Source organism: Grammomys surdaster, unplaced genomic scaffold (genome assembly GCF_004785775.1).
Source record: "Grammomys surdaster isolate TR1022 unplaced genomic scaffold, NIH_TR_1.0 270, whole genome shotgun sequence".
Lineage (NCBI taxonomy): Eukaryota > Metazoa > Chordata > Mammalia > Rodentia > Muridae > Grammomys > Grammomys surdaster.
In genome coordinates this window covers 2,225,119-2,247,267 of record NW_021604711.1, presented here as the reverse complement: position 1 = coordinate 2,247,267, position 22,149 = coordinate 2,225,119, and the positions used below count along the sequence as shown (strand labels likewise).

Genomic DNA, 22,149 nt, shown 5'->3' with positions numbered 1-22,149 from the left:
TGCTAGTATGCAGAGAGATGATTAGGGAACTGTGTGTGTGTATGTTTCCAGACATACAGGGATGTCATTACCCTGGGACCTGGTGGAGGGCTGGAAGATAAAGAAACAACTGAGCCCATCAAGGCCCCTCAAGGTTGATAGAGTCTAAGCTTAGCCATGAGACCAGAGGGCCAAGTTGGCGCAACATACCATCACAAGGCAGAAGCCAGCCAATACACTCTTACAGCAGATGGGAAGTCCAGCTTCCCAAAGGACAGTCCAGAAAGGACAGCAGTGAGATGAGGCAGACATCCGCCTACCCAGATAAACAAAACTGAGGTTATAAATAATTTCATTTTTTAATTTTCTGTACAAAATTTCAACCTATGAAAATAAAGTTTGCAAAAGTCAAAGTAGTACAGGAGCCTGGCCAGGAGCCTGGCCCAGCTGGATCTACACTATGTACAGGTCTCCCGGGGTGCGAGCCTCGAGACAGGGTGACCCTCAGGGAAAAGTTGACTTCTATAGGCCACAAAAAAGCCACTAAGGTGCCTACCAGAGCAAGAGGGTGGCATTGGGCCAGTGTAGCCTCTGCAGTTTCCAGATCTGCCACTAGAGGTCGGCATGATCCTGATTGCTCGTCAAGCTCACCCTCTGGAAGACCACAGCCAGTGACAAAGGTCCTCAAGAGTCTTTCATACTGGGGAAAGCTTTGGGGTCTAGCTGGAAGTGACAGTGGTCCCACCGCCCAGGCGCAGGAGCATCTGCTGGCAGTCAAGCAGTAGCCGGTGATCGCCAAGCTTCTCTACAGTGCGTGCTGCCTCAGCCAGCATGCTCATTCGCTGCCCAGGGGCCGACAGGAAGGCAGGTGGCAGATAGCAGGAGGCTAACAGCAAGGCCTCTGTGTGCTCCCGCCATGTGGGTCGAGGCTCCAGCTCAGCTGCAGTGCCTGTACATACAGACCACATCACAGAAAGGAAGGCTTAGGTCTGGCCGAGCCCACAGCCTATTGCAGGACAAGGTATCTGAGCTCTTCTGCATGGAACTCCCCAACACTTTGGAGGCTTTCTCCACCTGTGTAGGAAACGCAGGTGGGCTCGGCCTTCTCCCTATGACTGCTTCAGAAATTGTCCACCCCAGCTGATTTCTGTGATTCATTCTGCCTCATACTAGACCAGCCAGCCCCAACCCTCACCAGCCCTGTAAGCACAGCCACCACCTCACCTCCTTTGCCACTGGAACCTGCCCGCCTCCGAAGACTGCGGTCCAGGAGCTGGTGTGTCCGGGCAGGACTTGCTCCTGCCATCAGCCGAGCTGTGGCCTCATGTAGGAATACCTGAGAGGTGAGGAGTGACCACCAGTTTCAGATTTACTCTCTCCCCTGGCTTCCTGCCTCATGCCCCGCAGTGTGAGAACAATGGTACTCACCCTCCTCATAGCTGGCCGGAAGCTCTGCGACAAGCGCCTCAGGCTGCTCAGGTCGTGTTGGAAACCGCGCAGCTCCAGAGCAGAGGCCTGGGGTCCATTGCTGGTACCGTGAGCTACCTGGGCTGAAGCCGGTGACTGCTGGCGCTGCCACAGACTGGTGCGGGCCACAAGAAGTAGATCACACAGGAGCAGCTGGATGGCCTGGGGTAGCGCAGGCCAGAGGGAGGAATTCTCTATAGAAATCGACCTTTCCCTAGCTGAGGACCAACCTATCTCCAAGGCTCGCACCCCGTGGGAGGCAGAAAGTCCACAGCACCAGGGCCTGACTCCAGGTTACATTGCTGGGACACTGCATTGACCTCACACGTACAAGCCCTCCGTCTTCCTGACAATGGCCCCCAACAGGAGCCCTGCCAGTGTGTTCTCCACACCCTTCTTCCTGGTGGTGGCAAAACAGTGAGACCACTCTCTCCTTGTCAAAAACTAAGGTAAGCCCATTCAGCATTATTTTGTACTAACTCCAAGAAACTGGGAATGGACAGCTGTGATCCTGGCCTAGACAGGACCCATCCTACCCCTCACCTTGTCGATGGAACTGCCAGTTGATGTGGAAGCTAAGCTGTCCCGCAGGTACCCACTGGCCTTCTCACAGATGGCCAGGCTGGCTGGGCTGGATTCCACCTTTCTATGGTCCAGCAGAGCCCGGGCAGCCTTGAAGGAGTATAGGGCTGCCCTGGGCAGGGGTCTCCTGTTGGGGTTGTGGCAGACATGGTAAGTTAGACCAAGACTACAGCCCTTCCCTGAGTTCTCCCACCAGGGTTCTAGTCTGAGGGGAAGAGAGAGCACACTGTCCTTCCCGTACTGATATTTAAGCAAAGCTGGGCAAGAAGGGTGTGTCTGGGCACTCACTCAGTCTCCTGCAGTACTTGGGGAATGTGTTCTACCAGTGGGTATAAGCGCTCAGCTGCCTCTTCATCTCGCCTCAGCCAGTGGATCACCACAGCTGTCAGTGCGGCCCACCACTTGGCCACTGGGTCTTTGCCTACAGAGAGGGAAAGGTGCCACCCTCAGCCACACCATATCCAGATACTCCCTGGAGGAGTCAGGACAGGGGTCTGGAGCTCACCAGTGGTGCTAGCCATGCTGGAGCTGACAGAGAAGCTGCACGCAGGAGTCCCGACAGCATCAGAACAGCTATTTAGCAACTGCAGATATCCAAGGGCATCTGAGAACTCCCTGAGGCAGGAGAGAGCTGTCAGGACAGAGAGCAGCAGTCTCGGGCTCTGGATGACAGTGGTTCTCACCAGCCATCCAAGCAGAGTCTGACTCTGTGATTCTACAAAATACCACCTGTCTGGCTGAAAGGGGAAAGCAAGACCCAGAGAGGCTCTGAGAACAGAGTCTGGCTACTAAAGAGGTTGGATAAGGCTTTCCCAGATGCCCTGTTGTAGGTCTTGCCTGGGAGTGGCCCAGGCAAACTCACCTGTCTCCATCAGCTGCCCCTGGGCTGGGCTGAACGATACAGTTCAATGCTCGCTCCAGGAGATGTTCACAGAATAGTCGAGTCACCTGAGCCAGTGGATCCACTGTGAGGAGGGGTGAGTCGAGCAGAGATTAGACATCGTCCTCTCTACAGTCCTCTCCCACACCAATGCCTTCGGATGCTTGGGCCCCAACCCAGAGCCACTTCCTAGTTCCATACCCTGACAGACAGTGATGGGTCCCTGCCCTCATAAGCTTGACCAGGGAGGAAAGTGCGTGGGCTATGCACGAGCCACAGACTGGAAAGGAGAGCCTTTTCAGTCACATACCCATGGGCCTGACTCTCCTCAGGGCTCTTCCTAAGACAACAATGGTGTAACCTAGAGCTACCACTCACATCCCCTCCTTGCCTGCTGACCCATACTGCTTCCTGCTTCTAAAGAACCTTGGCAAAGTCCAGCAAGCCACCCACAGCCACGGCTGTGGCCCAAGCCCCAACCCACAGTGCAAAATAAGCTGGTGGGTGAGGACATTCAGAAGGGGATAGTGTAATGTGACATAGGAACAGGAAGGCATGGGGCAGGGTTAGAACAGAACGAAAGAGCACCTGGGTTCCCAGCCACGCTGTACAGACTCTCCTGGGGGGCACCATGCACAGCCCAGTCCCCATCCACGAAGAAACGGTGACCTACAGGGTGGCAGAGCCACTGCATGGCAAGAGGCACTGAGCCGCTCTGTGCTAGGCAGGCCTGGCGGGCACTACTCAGGAAGAAGCGCTGTAGGGGAAAGAACAGGACCGTCAAACTGGCTCCAAGCTCAAACCCAGACCTGAGTTGGAGACCCCAGGAGGGCCTACAGCCCACCTGCTAACCACTGCCACATCTTGTTTAGCCCCTTGCCCTGGAAGTGACAGGTGGAGGAGCTCCCAGCCCTGTCCCCATCAGCCTACTCACTGTCAAGAAGTGCAAGGCTCTTGGGAGGCTGGTTTTGACCCTCAGGGCAGCTGCCACATAGATCTCTGCCAGTGTTGCCATGGATATAGCATCTCCTGCACACTCAGCCAGGTTGAGAGCACTTAGTGCCAGGTTAGAAGCAGCAAGATGTCCTCCTGTGTACTTGCCTGCAAAGTGGGTGAGGCGTGAGGACAGGAGGTGATGGTATCACCGGTGGAGACCCTCAAAGCCCAGCTCCCACCCAGCCATACCCATGGCATGCAGCTGGTGCAGCTTATGGTAGACGACAGCCGCATCGCGGGCACTGGCACGAGCATCGGTTCTCAGCCCACAGTCCCTCTGCAGGCCTCCAGCCTGGCCTGCCAGCCAGCGGCCCACCCAGAGACGCTGTAGCAGGTGGCGGATGAGGTTCCAAAGCAGGCTGCAGGCCAGATCCAGGTTTGAGGTGGGCAGGGGCCGGCCCAGTGCTTGCAGGGCCAGCCACAGCTGTTGAGCAGCCTGGGCAAAATCTCCCTGGAGAAAGGGTTGTCTCAGTAAGAAAAATGACAGCAAGGTACCCCCTTGTTTGGGCCCCTAGAGTCAAAGGAGTTCTGAAGGTGTGGGATGGGACAGATTGGACAAAATGAAGGGAGGTGTGGAGAAAATAAAGGGAGCAGAGGCACCCAGCACTTTTCAGGCCCGGGGGCCTACCCCACTCCTTCTCCCCAGGGCCAGCCCCTTACCCGGGCCAAATCCAGGTCAGCTTGTTTGCGATGTCTCCAGAAGTGTACAGCTGGGCCAGAGTGTGGCCTAGTCACAGGTTCCCCGTAGACAAAGAGAAAAGCCAAGCAGACCAACACTAGTAGTCCATTGGCCAACCAGACTAGGAGTGGCAGCAACCACTGGGTCCAATTAGAGCCATCTATAGGCAAAGAAAAGGTCTGAGGACCCAGTTCTCAGGAAATCCAAAGCCCCGAAGGTCTCTGCCAACACCACCTGGACTGGCCTAACTCACCTCTGCTCTCTGCCTCCAGCATGCTGCGCCCAGAACTACGGTGTATACCCGTAGCATCAGAGGGAGTGTGGATGCTCCAGCCAAACAGAGAGGCCAAAGGGTTGCAGGTCAGACACAGGAAGACCAGTACACACAGGGCCAGGCGGGAGCGGTCCAGCATGCCTCGGCTATGTGAAGGCTGCCGCTGGGCTTTCACCTGGCAGGAGGCAAGGGAGTAAGGCCATACAGCCGTGCTGCCCCCAAGGACAGGGGCTTCTGGGAGAGGGAAGAGCCGTGTTGCAGAGTCCAACCTGGCTATCCTCAAAGGCTGGGCTGTCAGGCTCAGAGTCACTGCCGCCACTGCTGCTGCCTCTGCTGCCAAAGGACAAGGGGCTACTCTGGGATGGGGAGCCAGCATCTGAGGGCGGAGGGGTCAGCGTCTCCACCACTTCAGGTTTCATGCCGTCCATAGACACATCTGTGCCTCCTGCACTGCCACAAGCCGACACTAGGTCCTTCAGTGATTCTGCGGGAAGAAGGAACGGGGCTGGGAAGAGGCCTGGCTGCGGAAGCTCCAGGACTTGGATTCTGTTATGATCAAAGCAGGAGCCGAGGGAGAGTGAGCCAGAGGCAAAGTTGGGCAGGGATAGAAAGCCAGCATCAGGGTGGTGATCTGAATGACAATGGCTCTTATAAAATCCTATGTTTGACCACTTGGTCTCCATTCCTGTTTGGGAAGGATTAGGAGGTGTGGCCTTGCTGGAGGAGGTGTGGCCTGTTGCTGTGGTGGGCTTTGAAGTTTCAAAACCCCACACTACTCGAAGCTAGCTTTTCCTCTTTGCCTCATGGCTGTCTCAAAGCATGAGCTCCCAGCTACTGCTTCAGCGCCATGCCTGTCTGCCTGCTTGCTTACCACCATGGTCATGGGTTCACCCCTGAAACTGTAAGCCTTCAATAAACCCTTCTGTAAGTTGCCTTGGTCATGGTGTCTTCACAGCAATGGAATAGTAACTGAGACAGTGGGGGAGGGGGAGCCAGGACTCACTGCTTTTGTGAGCACTTCGTAGGGTCAGGTTCTCCTGTTTGAGCTTCTGGTTGCTGTGCTGTAAGAAGCGGATGTAGTCGATAGCCTTACGCAAGACAGCAGATTTATTCAGCTGTGAGGGAGACGGAGGAGGAGAGGGCTCAGCTAGCCAGGCAGACCCGACCATAGGCGCGGAGAGTAGGTAGAGCTGCTTTGCGTCATAGCAGCCTCAGGGCCTCTGTCCTTTTTCCTTCTGCCTAGAACTCTCCTATGCTGATGTTTCCTGACAGTGCCCACTCCTGGGGCAGAGAGAAAAGTGCCCCGAGAATGCACACACCGGTGTCTAGCCCGCTGGGGTCACTGCCGTCGCCGGCTCCCAGCCTCACTGCTCCCGACAGTTCTTTACTCTAGAGACCACCCAGTTCACACCCGGTTCACATCTACAGCTTTCACTCTTCTTATTTTCTTCCCCGCACGTGTGAGCCGCTGGCACACTGACTTTCTTATCCTACTCAATGGCCAGCACTCCCCTAGGGTATCGGTTCCTCTGGGACAGGATTTTTGTGCTTCATCACCGTGACATCCTCCATGCATAGACCAGCCCTTTTTTTATCCAGGTCACCCTTGATAAAATCTAACCAGGCAGACGGGACTGCCCAGACCTAGACAAGATGATACACAAGACTATGTGACCAGGAATGACCTAATACTTCTTTGCGCTGGCTGATGTGCCCCATTTCTTTCCTGGTCACCCTGCCCGAGTCTGGCAGGCCTTCGGCCATACCTTTGCCTCAGTGCCCACCACCAAGTCCTTGAGCTCCACAATCTTGTCATTGATAGAGGAACGGTAGCGCTTCTCAATGGCGTTGTGGGCTGTGCGCTTCTCTCCACGGCTCTGAGCTGAGCCTAGGGCCTTGTTGCCAGCTGCTAGTCGGTGGATGGGCAGCTTGTCTGTGTCCACAACCAATGGTACCGTGGCCAGAATGGTCCCTCCACTCACCAGGGTCTGTGGGGTCATATGCATCTCACCAGGTGGACACACACATGTGCAGTCAGCCCCCATGGTCTCCCTTTTGCCTGAGCCATCTACCTGCAAGGGGCCTGCCTGCACGGCTGTGCCAGGAGCCAGGGTGCTGATGCCTGCAGTCTTCACTGTGGCTCCTGCATCTGTCTTTACAGCTGTCAGCAGCAGTGAGTCTGCCTTGATGAAGTGTGGCTGCAGTACAACCTGGGGGGGAGGGGCCTGACCATGAGTGACATCCAAGCCAGGCTTTCCCCACCCCCACGTCCTGGTCAGACCCACTTACTGGGACCTGCTGGATCTGTGAGGCCACAGTGCTTGTTCTAGGGGTTCCTGAGGTTGGCAGTGGCTGCTGGGAGGCCAAGCTCTGGACCTGGTTGTGTAAGGGAGTGGGCGAGACTCCTGGCGCAGGGGCCAGAGGCAGGCTAGATGGTGGCTGTTGGGTGTTTCCAGGAAGGGTCCCTGCAGAGGCAAAGTTAAAGGTTGCTGGCACAGGCTGCCTTGCTTACCTTGACTCCATCTGGCCTGTCTGTCTATGGGTTTCACATAACTACCCCTATTATTTCCTAGCTGGACAGGCCCTGCCCATGTACCACCTTCCAACTGGGCAACTGGGAAGGTACACTGGGCCCAGAACCAAAGGGCATCTTGGGCCACAGGATGACTACTTGACTTCTGAAGCCCAGAAATTCCTCTGTAAGAGCACAGTGGCTACCCGTCTGCCTCCTCCGTCCCTCGCTCACCTGAGAAGCCTGAAGGCAGGCTCGAGTACCCCAGCACTGGAGCAGGGCTGAGCGGCACGGGTGGTGGAGGGAAGCTCGGAGGCAGGAGGCTGCCCGGTGATGGCTGTGGTGCTGGAGGTTGCAGGATGGTGAGCGGCACTGGCTCCTCTTTGATTCCAGGCCCAGGGGAGAAGGGGGGCACAGGCGGGTACATCTTTAATGCAGCAGGGGCCGACGGCGGAGGGGACAAGGGTGCAGGTGTCACCTTGGGTCCTCCCAGGAAGGCTTCCAGAGAGGAGCCCAGAGAAGCAGGAGAAGAGAAGCTGTCAGGAGAGCTGGCCCCAGGGCTGCTGGGGCCTGTGCCTCCGGTCTCACCCCCAGCATAGGGAGCGTCAAATAGGCCGGGGAAGTCACTGTCTTGGTTGCTGAGGAGCTGAAGCATGTCTGGGGAGAAGACAGCAATGAGTGAGTGACAGCAGGCTACGGAGACAGCTCCTGAGCAGGACTCATAATGCTCCAGACAGCCGCTCGTGATGACTGCAGCTGATAGTCCTGGGCACATCCAGGCAAGGCTTGTACTGTCGGATCTTGACTACCCATTCTAGCCTGCGCCTCATGCTGTGGCTGGTGGAGACTGCCTTCTTCAATGCTCTTGCCTCTCACCAATACCACCTGACATCTAAAACCCACAGCATAGCACACAGCAGGGCCACATTTGTCCATTCACTCATTCACCCACTCAGCATGTACCAAGTGCCTACACCAGGCAAGGCTTTCTTCCTAGGCCCCCTTCTCCTCGAAGCCTGGAATCAAAGAAGAAAACAGACAAAAACCTTGCCTATGCTATGCATAGCAATGCTGGGGTCTTCAGCTACCATGGAGACTATTCTCAAGAGTCAAAGTCCAGACAGGCGGTTGGTGACACACAACTTTAATCCCAGTACTCAGAGGCAGAAGCAGGTGGATCTCGGCAAGTTCAAGGCCAGCCTGGTCTACACAGTGAGTTCCTGGACAGCCAGGGCTGCATAGTGAGACCCTGAAAAAAGAATAGTGTCCAGTTGAACAGTCTGATGAACCCTTACCTCACAAGGAAGGAAAACACAAATCCACTCGAGAACTAGAGCTTCCCTGCAAATTCTGAGTGTGTTTTATTTCCTTGGGTTAGTGTTTTGTGTGTGTGTGTCACAGTGGAGCAGGGAATTACACACGGTAAGCACATACTCCATCACTGAACTCTACCTTGGCCTGTCCTGTTTGTTTGTTTGTTTAATGTGAACACCTGTGTCCCTATGTATGCAGCACTTCCCCAACCCCCCCCCCCCCCCCCCCCCCCCCCCCCGTGACACTGGAGACTGACGGATACCCTGGGAAAATGCAAGCACAAAGTGTGCCCCATCACACCTGCTACTTTTTACTTGGATTTTAGGGGTCAAATTCAGGTATGGATGCTGGCAAGGCAAATGTCTTACCAAAGGAGCAACTATTCCTGTTCTGAATCCTGCCATGGACAGAGGTGACCTTTGACTCCACCTTTATGGGACATCCACTTCTCAGCCTCTCCAGCCATGCTGGTGCAGGTCTGCACTGCGTGGGGAGCTCCAAGTGCTTGCTAGAAGGCAGAAAGCCATCCAAGACGCCTCTCCCGCCCTTGTTGCTTCCTCTCCGCCCAACTGGCTTTTTAAAGAACGCATGCTCACTCTAAGACATGGGTAGCCCTGCTCTGCCCCAGTTGAGCCTCAATTTCTCAATCTGTAAAACAAGGGCCTGCCTCGCACAATCAGGAGGTCCAGTTCTCTGAGGAACGGGTCCTAACAGGCAGTAGGGCAGAGGGGACACAGAACAAAGGAGCCTTTACACAGGAGCAGTGTCCCAAGCCCACTGCCACTCCTGGGCTCTTCCTTTACGAGTGTCTACACAGGGTCCCCTGCACACAGAGCTCAACAGAAACTGAGAGAGTACAGAGATTCCAGTGATGTCACCCATCCACTCAGTTGCAAGGGAAGAGAGAAGTACAGAGAGACAGGATAGTTCTGCGGACCTCTGGAAGTGGAACTCCCAAATACGAATAGCAGACAAGACAGAGATCCATGTCAGGCAAGGGTCCTTATCCATCCTGGACAGACTCAAAAGGTGATTAAGATCTATGCCTGCAGATTGGGCCTGACCAAACAGAAGCCTACGCTGAAGCCACCATACTGACTCAGCCTGCTTAGGTAGAAACAGATGCCCTGTTCTACGAGTGAAGTCACTGAGCTAACCTATTCTTACTCCATCCAAATCTACCTGACAGTGTTTAGAGCTAGCCACTACCCCTATACTCAGACACCATCTCGACTCAGGTGCCCACACCTGCTCTGGAGGCCGGAAAGGACACTGATGCTGAGGGCCAAGGCATCCAGACAGCACACAACAGACTTCAAACCTAGGTCTACAAACAGGCTGAGCTACTGTTGCAGTACCCTTTCTTGTTCCACCAAAAAGCCAGGGACAAAGTTGCCATCACTAACCCATTCCTCAGCAGAGCACACTGAGACTTGGAGCAAAACCAGTCGGTGGCCAGGTAGCCAACCAATGTATCTGTGTGTTCTAGGCATGAAGCCAAGTTCCAGGTCTGGCCATTCAGGCTTCGGTTTCCCCTCTGGAAAAGCAAAGTGCTCTCTTATCCTGGCTCCTTCCTCCTAACAAGGACTGAAACATACTCCCTGGCTCCATCCCAGCTACAGGCCCTCTTCCCCAGCTGGCAACCAACAGCCTGGCTGGCTCAGTCCAGGGCCCTCTCACCCACTCATGGAGGCCACCTTTTGGGTCAAAGGGCTCTATAGCATCCATGAACACAGTACTAGGGGCCCACAGTGCTCCCCCATTCCCTGCCCACACCACCCCTTGTGCTGGAGGAGGCCACCTGCCTCCTCTTACTGGGCCTCAGTTTCCTCCTCTGCAAAAAAGAACAGATTAAAACTAAACCGTTTGACACCCCTGCTTGAGGCTTTGCCCAACAGAGCAGGGTATCAACAGTGCCTAGTGACAGATGTTTGGGCAAGAGGCAGGGGAAGGACTGCCCTATGGCTGTGAACTGAACAAAACAGGGTGGTAGGCTCAGCCTTCTGGATGCTTGCACTCTCTCCAGATTTATGCAGGTCATAAATAGTACTTTTAATCATAGGATCTTCCATCTCTCATGCCCACTTACCATTAGTCCATTTGCTAAGTGGGGAAACTAGGGTCAAGAAGGAAAAACTGATAGCCTGGATAGTCTACCTTCTGCCCGGAGGATCCAAAATGTCCAATTTAGGGCCACCAAATAGGTCAGACTCCAGGATAGACAGGACAGTGGCCCTCTTGTTTCTTTCTCCATAGGGAAAGCAGAGGATGTGGAGAAAGTTGTTTATGTTGCAAAGTGAAGACAGTCCCTAAGCAGGATAGCTTAATTAAGGAGGCCCATTAATTTCCAGCCCAAGGTGGTGAAGGGCCGTCCTGCCTCCTCTGTTAGAACACCGCACTGCGATCTGCTGCAGAGACCCTGGCAAAGTTATAGAGTGCAGGGTCCTCCCCAAAGTACCTTCAAATGTGCAATCCATGGCTCCGTTGTCCGGGCCCCGCCCCTAGGGCGTGCAGACGCTACCCCGACTGCGTCCGCGCCGATTTCACCTGTCAGGCCCCGCGAGGCTTTAAAGCCCGCCGAGCGCCTCCGTGCCCCGCCCCTCGGGTGAGCGCACATGGCCAATCAGCAGCTGCGCCGCGCCCCATTAGGGCCCCGCCCACCCCCGACGGCGGCAGCTCGTGTTTCACCGGGTGCTCTGAATGGGGCCGGGGTTACTAGCGGGCGTCCGCCTTTAACCGCGTCTGCGCCAGCGCGCGCAGGGGTTACTGGCGGTCACTGCCGTCCCAGCCCCTGCTACACAGGCAACCCCTGAGAAGAGCCCGGGTCCGGAATCCAGACTGTGGCTGGCTCTGAACCCGGAAGCTCTGTGTTCCCACCACTGGTTCGCATACACCCAGAACTAGCCTGGACCATTTAGGCCTCAGTTTACCCACTCCTGGCCCTTCGCATTGAATAGCAGCAGCAAGAGATGATATGGCTACAGTCTGAGGAAGGCCAATGGCTGCCTTTAGATAGTGGCAGTTGGTGTTGCAGGGTCACTCAGCTAGCAGAGCAGCCCCAGGATGAGGACTGTATCAGGGAGGGGGCTGATGGTCCTGGACCTAGATCACTCATGAAACTGCCTTGATGAGTGAGCAAGGGAATCCTACCTCAAATCACTCATCCAGATATCCTGGTCTCAGGTCTGATGTCCCTAGGCTGGGTCAGTGTCTTCCCTCAAGGTCTCACAGCCCCCAGCAGTCAGAAAGTGAAGCCTGACTCAGTTTTCTTACAGCAAAGGCCAGATGGGAAAGGCAGTGGGTATTAAGGGTATGCCACGTCTGTCCCTGTCCCTTGCTGACAAAGGTAAAAAAGCGCTTTCATATATGTACACACACACACACACACCCCACCGCCATCACCACCACCAGTGCTGGCCAGCAACCTAGCTTCTGTGGCAGTGGCCCAGCAAGGCCTGGCAGCCTAGTTGGCGGACCAAGGACTCATCCAGCCTGGGAGGGGGCCAGCGACCAAGTCTCCTCATGAGTGTCAGGGACTTGTGTTCCTGTGACCCATCTCTCTTTGCAGAGTCTTGGCTGGGAAACAGCCTCGTCCCTGACCCCCTTCCTAGGTCCTTTACATCCTCATAGGCGGTTCCAAACGTCTTTTTTGATACCTTTCTGCCCAGCTTGTGAGTGCTCTTGAGTTCTGGGAAGGCCTCTGACCTCACCCAACTGAAGGCAGGGAAGAGTCCTGACACCAGAAGACACTGAGGGTGGAGAGGCCAGGCACGAGGCTCCTAACGCCGAGCCTAGTTTGGTCCTTCTGATTTCTGAGTCCTGAATACAGGAAGACTTGCAGGCCGGGCGGCTCATGTAACAGCCACTCCGTACAGGCAGTGTCAAGCCTCCCCACTGTCTCTATCTGGACACTGAGGAGGAACAAGTGTGACCTGAGCTTATGGACAGGCTTGTGAGTACAACAGCCTTGGCCAAGCAGTGGACCAGGGGCAGGCCTGACACCTAATGACATGTGTGCCCAGCCTGGACCCTACTCTTCTGACCTCCCCCTCACAACCTTCTGAGTTGGTCACTAGCCCATTTCTGTAGATGCTGGTGGCTAAGGTGGAGACTTGGGGAGAAATGGGAACTCAAAGCCAGCTTGGCAATCTCCTTAAGACTAAGCCTTGCCAAGGATCTGCGCCAGTGCTGAGGTCTTTCTCTTCTTTTAACCCTACCAGCTGGGCATCAGGAGCTAGCCGAATGCCTCTAAGAAAGAGCCTCCAGGTCTAGATTCTACCTCTATCCAGCGGTGACGATTCCGGGAGAACATGTTTATAAAGCACCTACCTACTCAAAAAGGTCTCTGCAAAGGTGTTTCCTCACAACAGCCCCTGAACTGGTTAGAACTGCGATCTAGACCCTGAGCTGTCCATGTGACCTGTAGGACTGAAATCAACCCTAAAGCATCCAATAGGTTTTTAACATCCTAAAAGGATTAGCACACAGGAACTGAGGCGGAGGCATCCATCGGCCTGCACATGACACACCTAAAGCAAGTGTTCCTTGCCTCAGCCTAGGAAGGACTAGGACTCAGGTCCAGCAGTCTGGAAAGGGGCACCATAGTAACCATGCTGCGGGCCATCAGGGTATGCTGAATACTGGCTTCCCACAGAGGACAGGTTTCCACTTCCCATACATGATCTGAGGCAAAAGGACAAAAGGAGACCCAGGCGCATGCCTCCTGGGCTCAGTGCCTCCCCTCTCCCACTCCCCTCTCAGGCCCTGCTCCTATATGGCTTCAGTAGGAAACCTGAAGCCCCAGCTGTTCCTTCCCAACATTTTCAAAGGCCCATCCTAGGTGACAGCCATTTGCTGGGGTTCAGAACCCTGCCCCTGGGGATGCTTCCACTCCACCACGAAACCAGCTGCACACATGTTCGGGGTGGGGGTGGGGTGTGAGACGAGTGGGGGAGGTGAGAGCACCATGACAGGCTGGGCAAGCAAAGACAGGTGGTTATCAAGGCTCCCTGGGGAGGTGACACTCCAGTGCAGTCTGATTAAATAGGGCCACAAGGGGAGGAAAAAAGGTCTTTGGGCTTGCCTTTTTTTTTTTTTTTCTCGAGACAGAGTTTCTCTGTGTAGCCCTGGCTGTCCCGGAACTCACTCTGTAGACCAGGCTGGCCTCGAACTCAGAAATCCACCTGCCTCTGCCTCCCAAGTGCTGGGATTAAAGGCGTGCGCCACCACTGCCCGGCTATGGGCTTGCCTTTTTCTCTGGCCAGGAGAAAAGGCAAGTCCAAAGACTGAGACAGTACAAGCGAGGAGTGAGGGCAGAAGCAGAAACAGTGGCTCGGGGTAAGGACAAGGACACATTAGGATTCCTGTGAGCCTACAGGATTTGCAAACTGTCCCATGCCCTGAAGGGCCAAAGGAGAAGGGGAAGTGGCAGCATCTCCTGCAGAGGACATGGGACAGTGCCCCCTGCTTGGGGACTTGCAGGCTAGAGGACTGGGCTGTGGCTCCTTGTTCTTCCAGGCATGCAGCCTGCCCTGCCACTCCCCAGGCCCTTACTCCTCAGAAGTCCCTGGCAGCCACTCCGGTCCTTGGCTGTCATATGGGCACCAGGGCACAGGGGCATAGACTACCTTTTGTGCACTCAAAGGCCCTGCTCCAGGGGATTAAAAGAATGTGGTTCTTCCTGGAAGGGATAGGCCACACACAGGCTGATGAAACAGTCACACTTGGGCTTGTGTCCCAGTGAGGACACGAAGGTCCAGAGAAGGATCAAGAACACAAGAGCCCACAGCAGCCTCAGGAAGAAGCTGAGACCCTGGCTCAGTTCTGCTGACCCACAGAGCCTAGTCTGCTGTCAGACAGTTATGGCCTGAGGTGAGCTCCGGGCCAACCAGCCTTTATCACCTTTGCATATGCAGAGAGACACAGGGTGCTGTGCCAGGCCTCAGCAAAGGCCCTCAACCACCTAGACCTCAGCCACCTTACTCAGCAGGCAGTAAGCAGAGGGGCTGGAAGATAGCTCAGTTAGTGGAGTGCAGGCAGAGGGACCTGCGTTTAACCCCCAGCGACCCCACAAAAAGCCAGGTATGAAAAAATAAAAATAAAAATAAAACATAAATTAAAAAAGCAGAGAGAGAGAGAGAGAGAGAGAGAGAGAGAGAGAAGTCGGGTGTGGCAGCTGATGCTTATGATCCCAGGGCTGAAGAGATGAAAAAGGACGCTCCCTGTTTGCTGGCCAAACGGCCTTCGTAGTCAATTTGTGAGCTGCAAGTTTAGTAAAATAAATAATAAGCTGCCTTTAAAATTATGTGGAAGGGCTCAGTAGCTTAGAGCACTCGTTCTTGCAGAGGAGCAGGATTCAGTTCCCAGCACCACATGGTGGCTCACAACCATTCATAACTCCAGTTCCAGGGGATCCGATACCATCTTCTGACCTCAAGAGGTACTGCATGCACATGGTACACATACATGCGGGTAAAACATACATATTTAATAAAAGAAATCTAAAAATGTGCTGCTTTGTACTGTTGGAACTTGCTCTGTAGACCAGGCTTGGCCTCCAATTCAGAGATTTGCCTGTCTCTGCCTCCCAAGTACTGAGATTAAAAGTGTGTGCCACCACCTCCTGGTCATTAAAAAAAAAATGTTTAAAATATATTTTTAAAATTCTGTGGAGAAGGGGGTTGGGGGGTGGGGGGGGGGGGACATCCTTGTGGAGACAGGTGGGGTGGGGAGGAGGTATGGGATGGGGAACAGTCAGAGGGTGGACTAGGAGGGGGAAAAATCTGGACTGTAAAAAAAAAAAATGTTAAATAAAATTTTTAAAAAATTCTGTGGAGAAGCAAAGACACTAAACATCAACCACTGAATCTATACATCTGCACATACACACATTTGTACACCCACGCACATATATAGCCATAAACAAATGCACACAAAAAGAACTAATTCAGTGGACCTGTGATGGGGGCCATGAAGACACCATGCACCCACCCACCCTCACCCCCACCCCCACCCCAGGTTGGTCTTTAGCCTTCACACACTGCCTCACTCTCCCTGACTGATTTCTGAAGGTAACCCAGCATTCCTGATGTCCTGCCCTCGCCTGGGCTGACCCTGCCAGTAAGTCTTTCTTACTTTCAATTCTGCCCACTTGGAAAACACTCATTCTCTCCTTAAACCTGCACTGCTGTTAACCCTGGCTCTCCCCATTGTCTGGGGTCATTGTCCGTGGAGAAGCCTGAACTGCAGGCCCTGCCCTCCGTAGGATGGGGATAGCCTCAGCTGTTGGTTTTCCTTTGAAACAGGGTCTCAAACAATCCAGACAAGACACAAACTTCACTTATGCAGCTGAGAATGACTTTGAATTCTCTAGCCCTGCCTCTACCTCCTGAGTGCTGAGTTACAGATGTGTGCCACCATGCAGGCAATTTCCACTGTCCCTTAGGATACTTAGGTCCTAGTCACCTAAGCTCACCCCAGAGCTGTAGATCTGATATGTGGCCCTGAGATAACAAGACCCTAGTCAGCATAGACCCCACCAGTTTCCTTGAGCTGGGGGGCCAGGACGTGTTGGTCATTCTGGAGGCAGAAACCAGCCCATGTGTCCAGTGCAGTGGCCGCTGTGCCAGGCTCCACTGCAATGCTGTGCCTTTCTTATCTAAGTCTACATAATCCTGCAGGGAAGTGGCACTGCACTGTGGCACCAGCAGGTGACTCTGGTCAGGTAAAGGCCCATCTCCACAGCATCACCAGCAGTAGCCTCTTCATCTATGCATTTGCAGCTGCTTGATGGGACCAGAACTGTGCACTCCTAGGAGCTTTACGGAACTTGCTCTGTGCTTCCAAGGCTGCCCTGCCCCTGTGCAGGAAGCTGCCCTGAGAAGGGGACTGAACTGCAGGCTCTGGTTCTGCCTTCCCTCAACCTCAGCTGGCTCCTCCACCACTTCCTTAGGATGATCTCCAAGGCTATGGCACTTGCATCACAAAAGGGTGGGTAGAGGCTAGGGGTAAGCGGCCCCTCTGATGCGTGGTCAGACACTGCTATGGCTGAAGTCTCTTTTAACCTTAGGTGATGCTAAGGATGAGTCTTGCTCTTCAAAGCAGGATGGGGCCCCTTACTGGATAGTCTTTCACACAAAAAGACAGAACCATTACATAGTACACACCCCGGACTTGAAACTGCAGCCTCGAACATTCTGGAAACTTCCTGTTTGGGCGGGTTCTTTGGATACTGACTGTCAACAGTTTGGCTGCTGGTTACACATTTTGAACAATGTGAGAATGACCTGTAGGCACTGTGTCAGAATGCCCGATAGCCTCTGACAAGCTCTGCTGGGCCCCATGTAACCCAAAGAATGAGTTTCAGTATTGTATCTATTATAGTGATAAGAACCAAAATGCCAGAGAGGTCAGACCACATGTCCAAGGCCTCTCAGTCGGGCTGAATGCGAAAACTCCTGGGTCTCCCTTCTAGCTGTAGGGAGCTTGTGGGATGGAACCTGGTTTGGGCAGCCTGGTGCAAGGATTCCTGGGAAATGGCTGGGGATGGAGGTAGAGTGTCTGTTAAGGGGACAATGGTCAGAATAGGCTTCTCCAAGGCCATACACTCTCCCCAGCCCTACCTCAACCCCCCAAAACCCCAGATGGCACAGCTTGACACCTAGGGCAGGCTCTGAGTGCTTCTAACTGGGAGAGCCCCACTACCATCACCTTGTAAAACGCTAGGCTGTGGGTTTCACTTGCTGTGTGGCCCAATCAGTCTCCAAGTTTAGAATTCTCCATTGGACTGGGCACAGCTCAGTGATGTATGAACCTCTGGGATCCAACCCTAGCAGTGCAAAATAAACTAATCAAAAGACCAGTTTTAAAAGGCATCTCCTCAGGCATGTAGCCAACAGGAGAAAGACACTCTCCAGCCAGTAGAGTACCTAACCTAGGCCAGTTACAACCAGGCAAAGGTTAGGTCTTAGGCGTCTACCAGGCAGTGACCCCTATCTGGAACTGACCAGGTCATTTGGGAGGCTGTGTCCAGCTAACTAATATAGGGCAGGTGGTAATGCCCAGCCACTGCCTCCTGGACCCACAACTAGCACCTTCCTCACTCCCCTGAGGAGCATCACACCACTGCCACCTCTTCTCCCGACCTCGCCACATCCCAAGGGAACCCTCAAGTCTGTATTTCAGAGAGGGTGAGGCAATTTCCCTAAGAGCAACAGCACAATGGAGAGCTTTCTGCTGCCCATTAGATAGGCTGGACATGAAGACCCCATGGGCAGGGTGCTCACAGGCTTTATCCCTGAGTGGCTCTGGACATGAGGACCAAGCATGAAGGGGTACTCAGCTGTGCTGGCTAGTTTTATGTCAACTTGACACAAGCTAGAGTCATCTGAGAGGAGGGAACCTCAGCTGAGAAAATCCTCCCTAGATGGGGCTGAAGGCAAACCTGTAGAGCATTTGCTTAATTAGTGATTGACGTGAGAGAGGGTCTAGCCCATTGTAGGTGGGGTGGGCTATCCCTGGGCTGGTGCTCCTGGGTTCTATAAGAAGGCAGGCTGAGCAGGCCAAGGGAAGCAAGCCAGTAAGCAGCACCCTTCCGTGGCCTCTGCATCAGCTCCTGCCTGCAGGCTCCTGCCCTGCTTGAGTCCCTGTCCTGACTGCCTTTGGTGATGGGTTACAATGCAGAAATATAAGCTAAATAAACCCTTTCCTCTCCAGGTTGCTTTGGTCATGGTGTCTCATCACAGTACCCAAGGGGGGCTCAGTGGGCGGGCACTGTTGAAGGTAGTGGCAGGGTCTTAAATGGCATGCTGAGACAAGGGTCCTTTGGAGATTAGTGGAATTACATGCCACTCGGGTGCTGTTTGCTAAGGAGTGTTTGTGCGTGGTGGGAACCAGAGACAGAAGACATCCCACAGATGGCAGGACAGGTGGTGCCCTACAGAATGCTTGTCCTGTAGCGAAACAAAACAAGCTGAAAAGCAGCAATAGCTAGGTGTACGAGGACAGCCATGGGACCCTCTTGGCAGGAGGAGGAGGGTTACAGAACCTTTGACCAGGGATTCTAACCACTGTCCTCTTGAGGCAGAAGGTGTATTTGTGTGTGTGTGTAGGCGGGGGGAGGGGGTTAGGGATCTAGACACAACTTTCCAAGGGTTGTCACAATGCTGGAGTAAGTAAGACCTGGCAGTGACACTGCTGCTTGGGAGTCTGTCATCAGGAAGTGGCAGTACTTGAGAGGGATGAAGAGGTGTGGCTTTGTGGGAGGAAGTGTGTACATCACTGGGAGTGGGGTCTAGGGTTTCAAAAGCTCAAGCCAAGCCCAGTGTCTCTCTTTCTCTGCCTGTGGACCTGGACGTAGAACTCTCAACTACTTCTCCAGCACCATGTCTGCCTGTGTGCCGGCATGCACTCCAGCCATGATGACAATGGACTAAACCTCTGAGCCTGTAAGCCAGCCCCAGTTAAATGTTGTCCTTTACAAGAGTTGCCATGCTCATGGTCATGATGACTGACTAAGGCAACAATAAATTCACTGGTTCATGAAGCTCAACTTGGCTGGAAATGTTTCTTCAGTCTGTAACAGCGCCCTATCAGATTCATAGACACCTCTCCCTAGGGAGAGTCACACAATACTGGAACATAGACAGATACAGTGTAAGGCCAGGACAGAGACAGGGAATTGGAACTCAGGAGGGCTTCCTTGTAAACCATGTTGGACCTAAGCTATGCATACATCTTGAGCCAACAGACTGTTGTGGAGCTGGCTGTCACAGGCCTTGGGCTCTCCAGGGCTCCTAGAGTAACTAGCCAGTCTCAGAGCAGAACTATCTCCATTTGCCTTCTCTGCCCTTCAGTGCACAGGCTCCCTTCCCCTAGCCTCCAGTGACTGGACACCAGGAGCAGGGAGAAGACAGAGCATCTGGAATTTCCCTGAGGTCACAGCCAGCAGCAGGACTGGATGCTCTGGGCACAGCATCACCTTCAGAAATAAGGGTGGCAAGCTCACAGACAAGTCACATGACAGAGAGGAGCAGGTGATGGCCAGTGGAGCTCCAGGCCCTAGCTGGTTCTCCTTGCCACTTTCTGGTCTTATGACCAATGCCGCTCTGGGCTGAGGGAGACAGCTGCATGGCTCCCAGCCCCTGCCTCACTCTGGCCTCTTTGTCCAGCCTTGGGAGCCAGGGGTCCAGGCTCTTGAGCCAACAGCTTGGGTTTGAGTTCTGTCTTGCTGTGGCTGTAAGACTTGGACATGTCGTTTGCTCTCTGTTTTTGATCTCTTACCTGTAAGGTACAAATATGTCTTCCAACTGGGGCTGTTGGAAGGATTCACTGAGATTATCAACCTACTAGTGCTTGGCACACACACCAAGTACTCAGTAAGTGTCTGCTCTCCATGTAGTGATGGACCACCCCAACACTGAGTGGGAACTTCTAACAACTCAGACATTGTACTTTTCTTCTCTCATCCCTTTCTCCCATCACCCCTAACTATGCCTGGAACCCAGGCCAGCCAAACTTTCATTCGTCTTAGGTGACTAGCAGTGACTACAAGCCTACTAGCTTTGACAGAACATTTGGGTCTCTGATGAGGATGTAGGCACAGCATTCCAAGGCTGTGTTGGACATAACAAACAACCTAGGTGTCTATCAACAGACCATCAGGGGGCACAATCTACTGTAATCCCACAGGTCCCGTTGTAGTTGTAGACAATAAACAGTCATGGTTGTTTGGGGTGGAGGAGGGTGTGGAGCAGCCTTAAGCAGGCGAGAGAGATACAATGTTCTGAGAATGCTAACAGCCACAGAGATGTTGAACAGTCCACCGAACATAGATATATATCTTATAGTAACGAAGATTTGGTGGAGGTTTTTTTTTTTCCTTCTCCAGATCCGCCCCAACTCCTTCCCTCCGCCCAGTTGGTAGTTGTTGTTGAAGTTGGAGATGAATCACGCTGAGCGAGTTCGAGTGATGTTTTAAAGGCTAGAAGTCGCCTGGGGTGTGGCTCAGTGCAGAAAGCCTGTTTGTTAACATATTCTAGGTCCCGAGTTACTGCCCCAGAATCACAGAATTTGAAAAAAATTCTAGAGAGCAGCTGCTCTGTTCTATCAGATTTCCTGCGTGACCCAACCAAGTCCTCAAAATTTAGGTCTCGCCTCAAGGGCCTTTGCCTCTTCCTTGCCCTCCGCCTAGAAAGTATCGTTCCTTTTCAGTGCCGGGGCTGCCCCTTAACTCTAGTGCACTCACAGAGACCTCCCTGACCTCTATCCAAAGTAGCCAGACGCTTGCAAAGCAAGGTATATGTAAATATCCGTTCGTGGACTTCCTTGGGGATTTTGCAGCACTCAAGAAGTGAGAAACCCCAGGTCGGCCTGTGAACTGTACACAGGACCAGACTTGGAGTTCAGTGGATACTCAGAGTGTCCAGAAACCAAGCCCACTGCGGTCCCGAAAGCTCAACCCTAGATCCCAGACGCCAGGCCGCGCAGTGCGCACGCGCAGAAGTTCCCGGCCAAGCGACTTCCCCGGACGTGCTACCCTGCACAGGCCGCGCCGGAGCCCCGGGACACGCACCTTCGATGTCGGTCAAAACCGCCGTGTCCAGTTCGCACAGCTCGGCCAGTTCCTGTTCCAGAGCCGCCTCAATGCAGGGCAGCTCGTCCATGGCGCCGGCGCCCACCCGGCTTCGGAGGAGGCCCACGTTAACGAAAAGTTCTTCCGAAACCGGGTTCCGCAGGCGGAGCCACCTGAGCGGAGGGGCGGGGCTTCCGGCCAAGCCCCACCCACCAGCGGCCATCCTGACTGTTCGCCTAGCGCCTAGCAGGTTCAGACTGCCTTCCTGAGCCTGGTTTCCAGCAGTCTCCTGCGGGTGCCCAGGCACTGGGCCTTGGCTTCTTCTGCACAAGGCCAAGGGGCCGAATGGAAGCCACAGGACTAGACCTAGCCCAGACATCGTTAGACTTAAGGGCCAGGGATGGGGCCCCAGCGTGAGGGTGGGAACAGAGAACAGAAAACTTCCTAGCCTTTGCTCTTTAAAACCAGACAGACCTGGGTCCGAAATACAGCAATTACAGGCCTGCAGTGCGACCCCCACCACTGTGTGCCTCTGTTTTCCTCATCTGTAGCAAGGGTCCAATTATCTATGGGCCAGCTGAGAGGTTAGAGAAGTGTGTTCCGTGAGACCCGTTCACCCTCTCAGCATAGGAGTCTAGAAGTGGGCCTCCGGAGGAGAAGGGTTCCCAGGCAGAACCTGCAGGAGGAGGGGGCAGATGGAACTTCTGAACCTATCTCAATCCTATCGGACCCACCATTGAGGCAGAGAGGACCTGAAGGGCCAGTAGGCCCGTATGACTGTTATAGAAAGACTTGTGTTTCCAGAAAGACTTAGAAAAAAATGTAGATCCCAAAGTCAAGCTGGGATTCTGTAACAGAGGCCCAGCTGCCTGGAACATGCATGACCTGAGGCCAG

General features: G+C 54.0%; 1 protein-coding gene across 4 annotated transcripts; it reads right to left on the bottom strand.

Moving 5' to 3' along the window:
• Positions 1 to 314: 314 nt before the first annotated feature.
• Positions 315 to 21,419, bottom strand: Srebf1 (sterol regulatory element binding transcription factor 1). 4 transcript variants are annotated; one of them, XM_028776471.1, is made up of 22 exons: positions 21,251 to 21,402; positions 15,759 to 15,796; positions 13,170 to 13,174; positions 11,142 to 11,184; positions 7,604 to 8,026; positions 7,147 to 7,322; positions 6,930 to 7,067; positions 6,624 to 6,845; positions 5,861 to 5,972; positions 5,127 to 5,341; positions 4,837 to 5,032; positions 4,565 to 4,743; positions 4,094 to 4,355; positions 3,843 to 4,009; positions 3,497 to 3,665; positions 2,891 to 2,993; positions 2,534 to 2,643; positions 2,317 to 2,449; positions 1,990 to 2,155; positions 1,408 to 1,608; positions 1,204 to 1,315; positions 315 to 928 (listed from the first exon to the last, which is right to left on the bottom strand). In XM_028776471.1, the coding sequence occupies exons 1-22, from the start codon at positions 21,343 to 21,345 to the stop codon at positions 699 to 701; spliced, it is 3,495 nt and encodes a 1,164-aa protein (XP_028632304.1). In that variant the 5' UTR covers positions 21,346 to 21,402; the 3' UTR covers positions 315 to 698. The 4 variants fall into 4 exon arrangements, with proteins under 4 accessions (XP_028632304.1, XP_028632301.1, XP_028632303.1 ...); XM_028776468.1 differs by lacking the exons at positions 11,142 to 11,184; positions 13,170 to 13,174; positions 15,759 to 15,796 and having other exon boundaries at positions 21,255 to 21,419; XM_028776470.1 differs by lacking the exons at positions 13,170 to 13,174; positions 15,759 to 15,796; positions 21,251 to 21,402 and having other exon boundaries at positions 11,142 to 11,230.
• Between the last annotated feature and the right edge of the window lie 730 nt (positions 21,420 to 22,149).

Excerpts from the sequence above, each read along its gene's own strand:
- Srebf1 (XM_028776471.1), bottom strand. The coding sequence starts at position 21,345 with ATGGACGAGCTGCCCTGCATTGAGGCGGCTCTGGAACAGGAACTGGCC. Across the intron at positions 4,010-4,093 it reads GCACCAGCTGCATGCCATGG|GCAAGTACACAGGAGGACAT; the intron begins GTATGGCTGGGT and ends CCCACTTTGCAG. Across the intron at positions 2,994-3,496 it reads CAGCGTGGCTGGGAACCCAG|TGGATCCACTGGCTCAGGTG; the intron begins GTGCTCTTTCGT and ends CCCTCCTCACAG.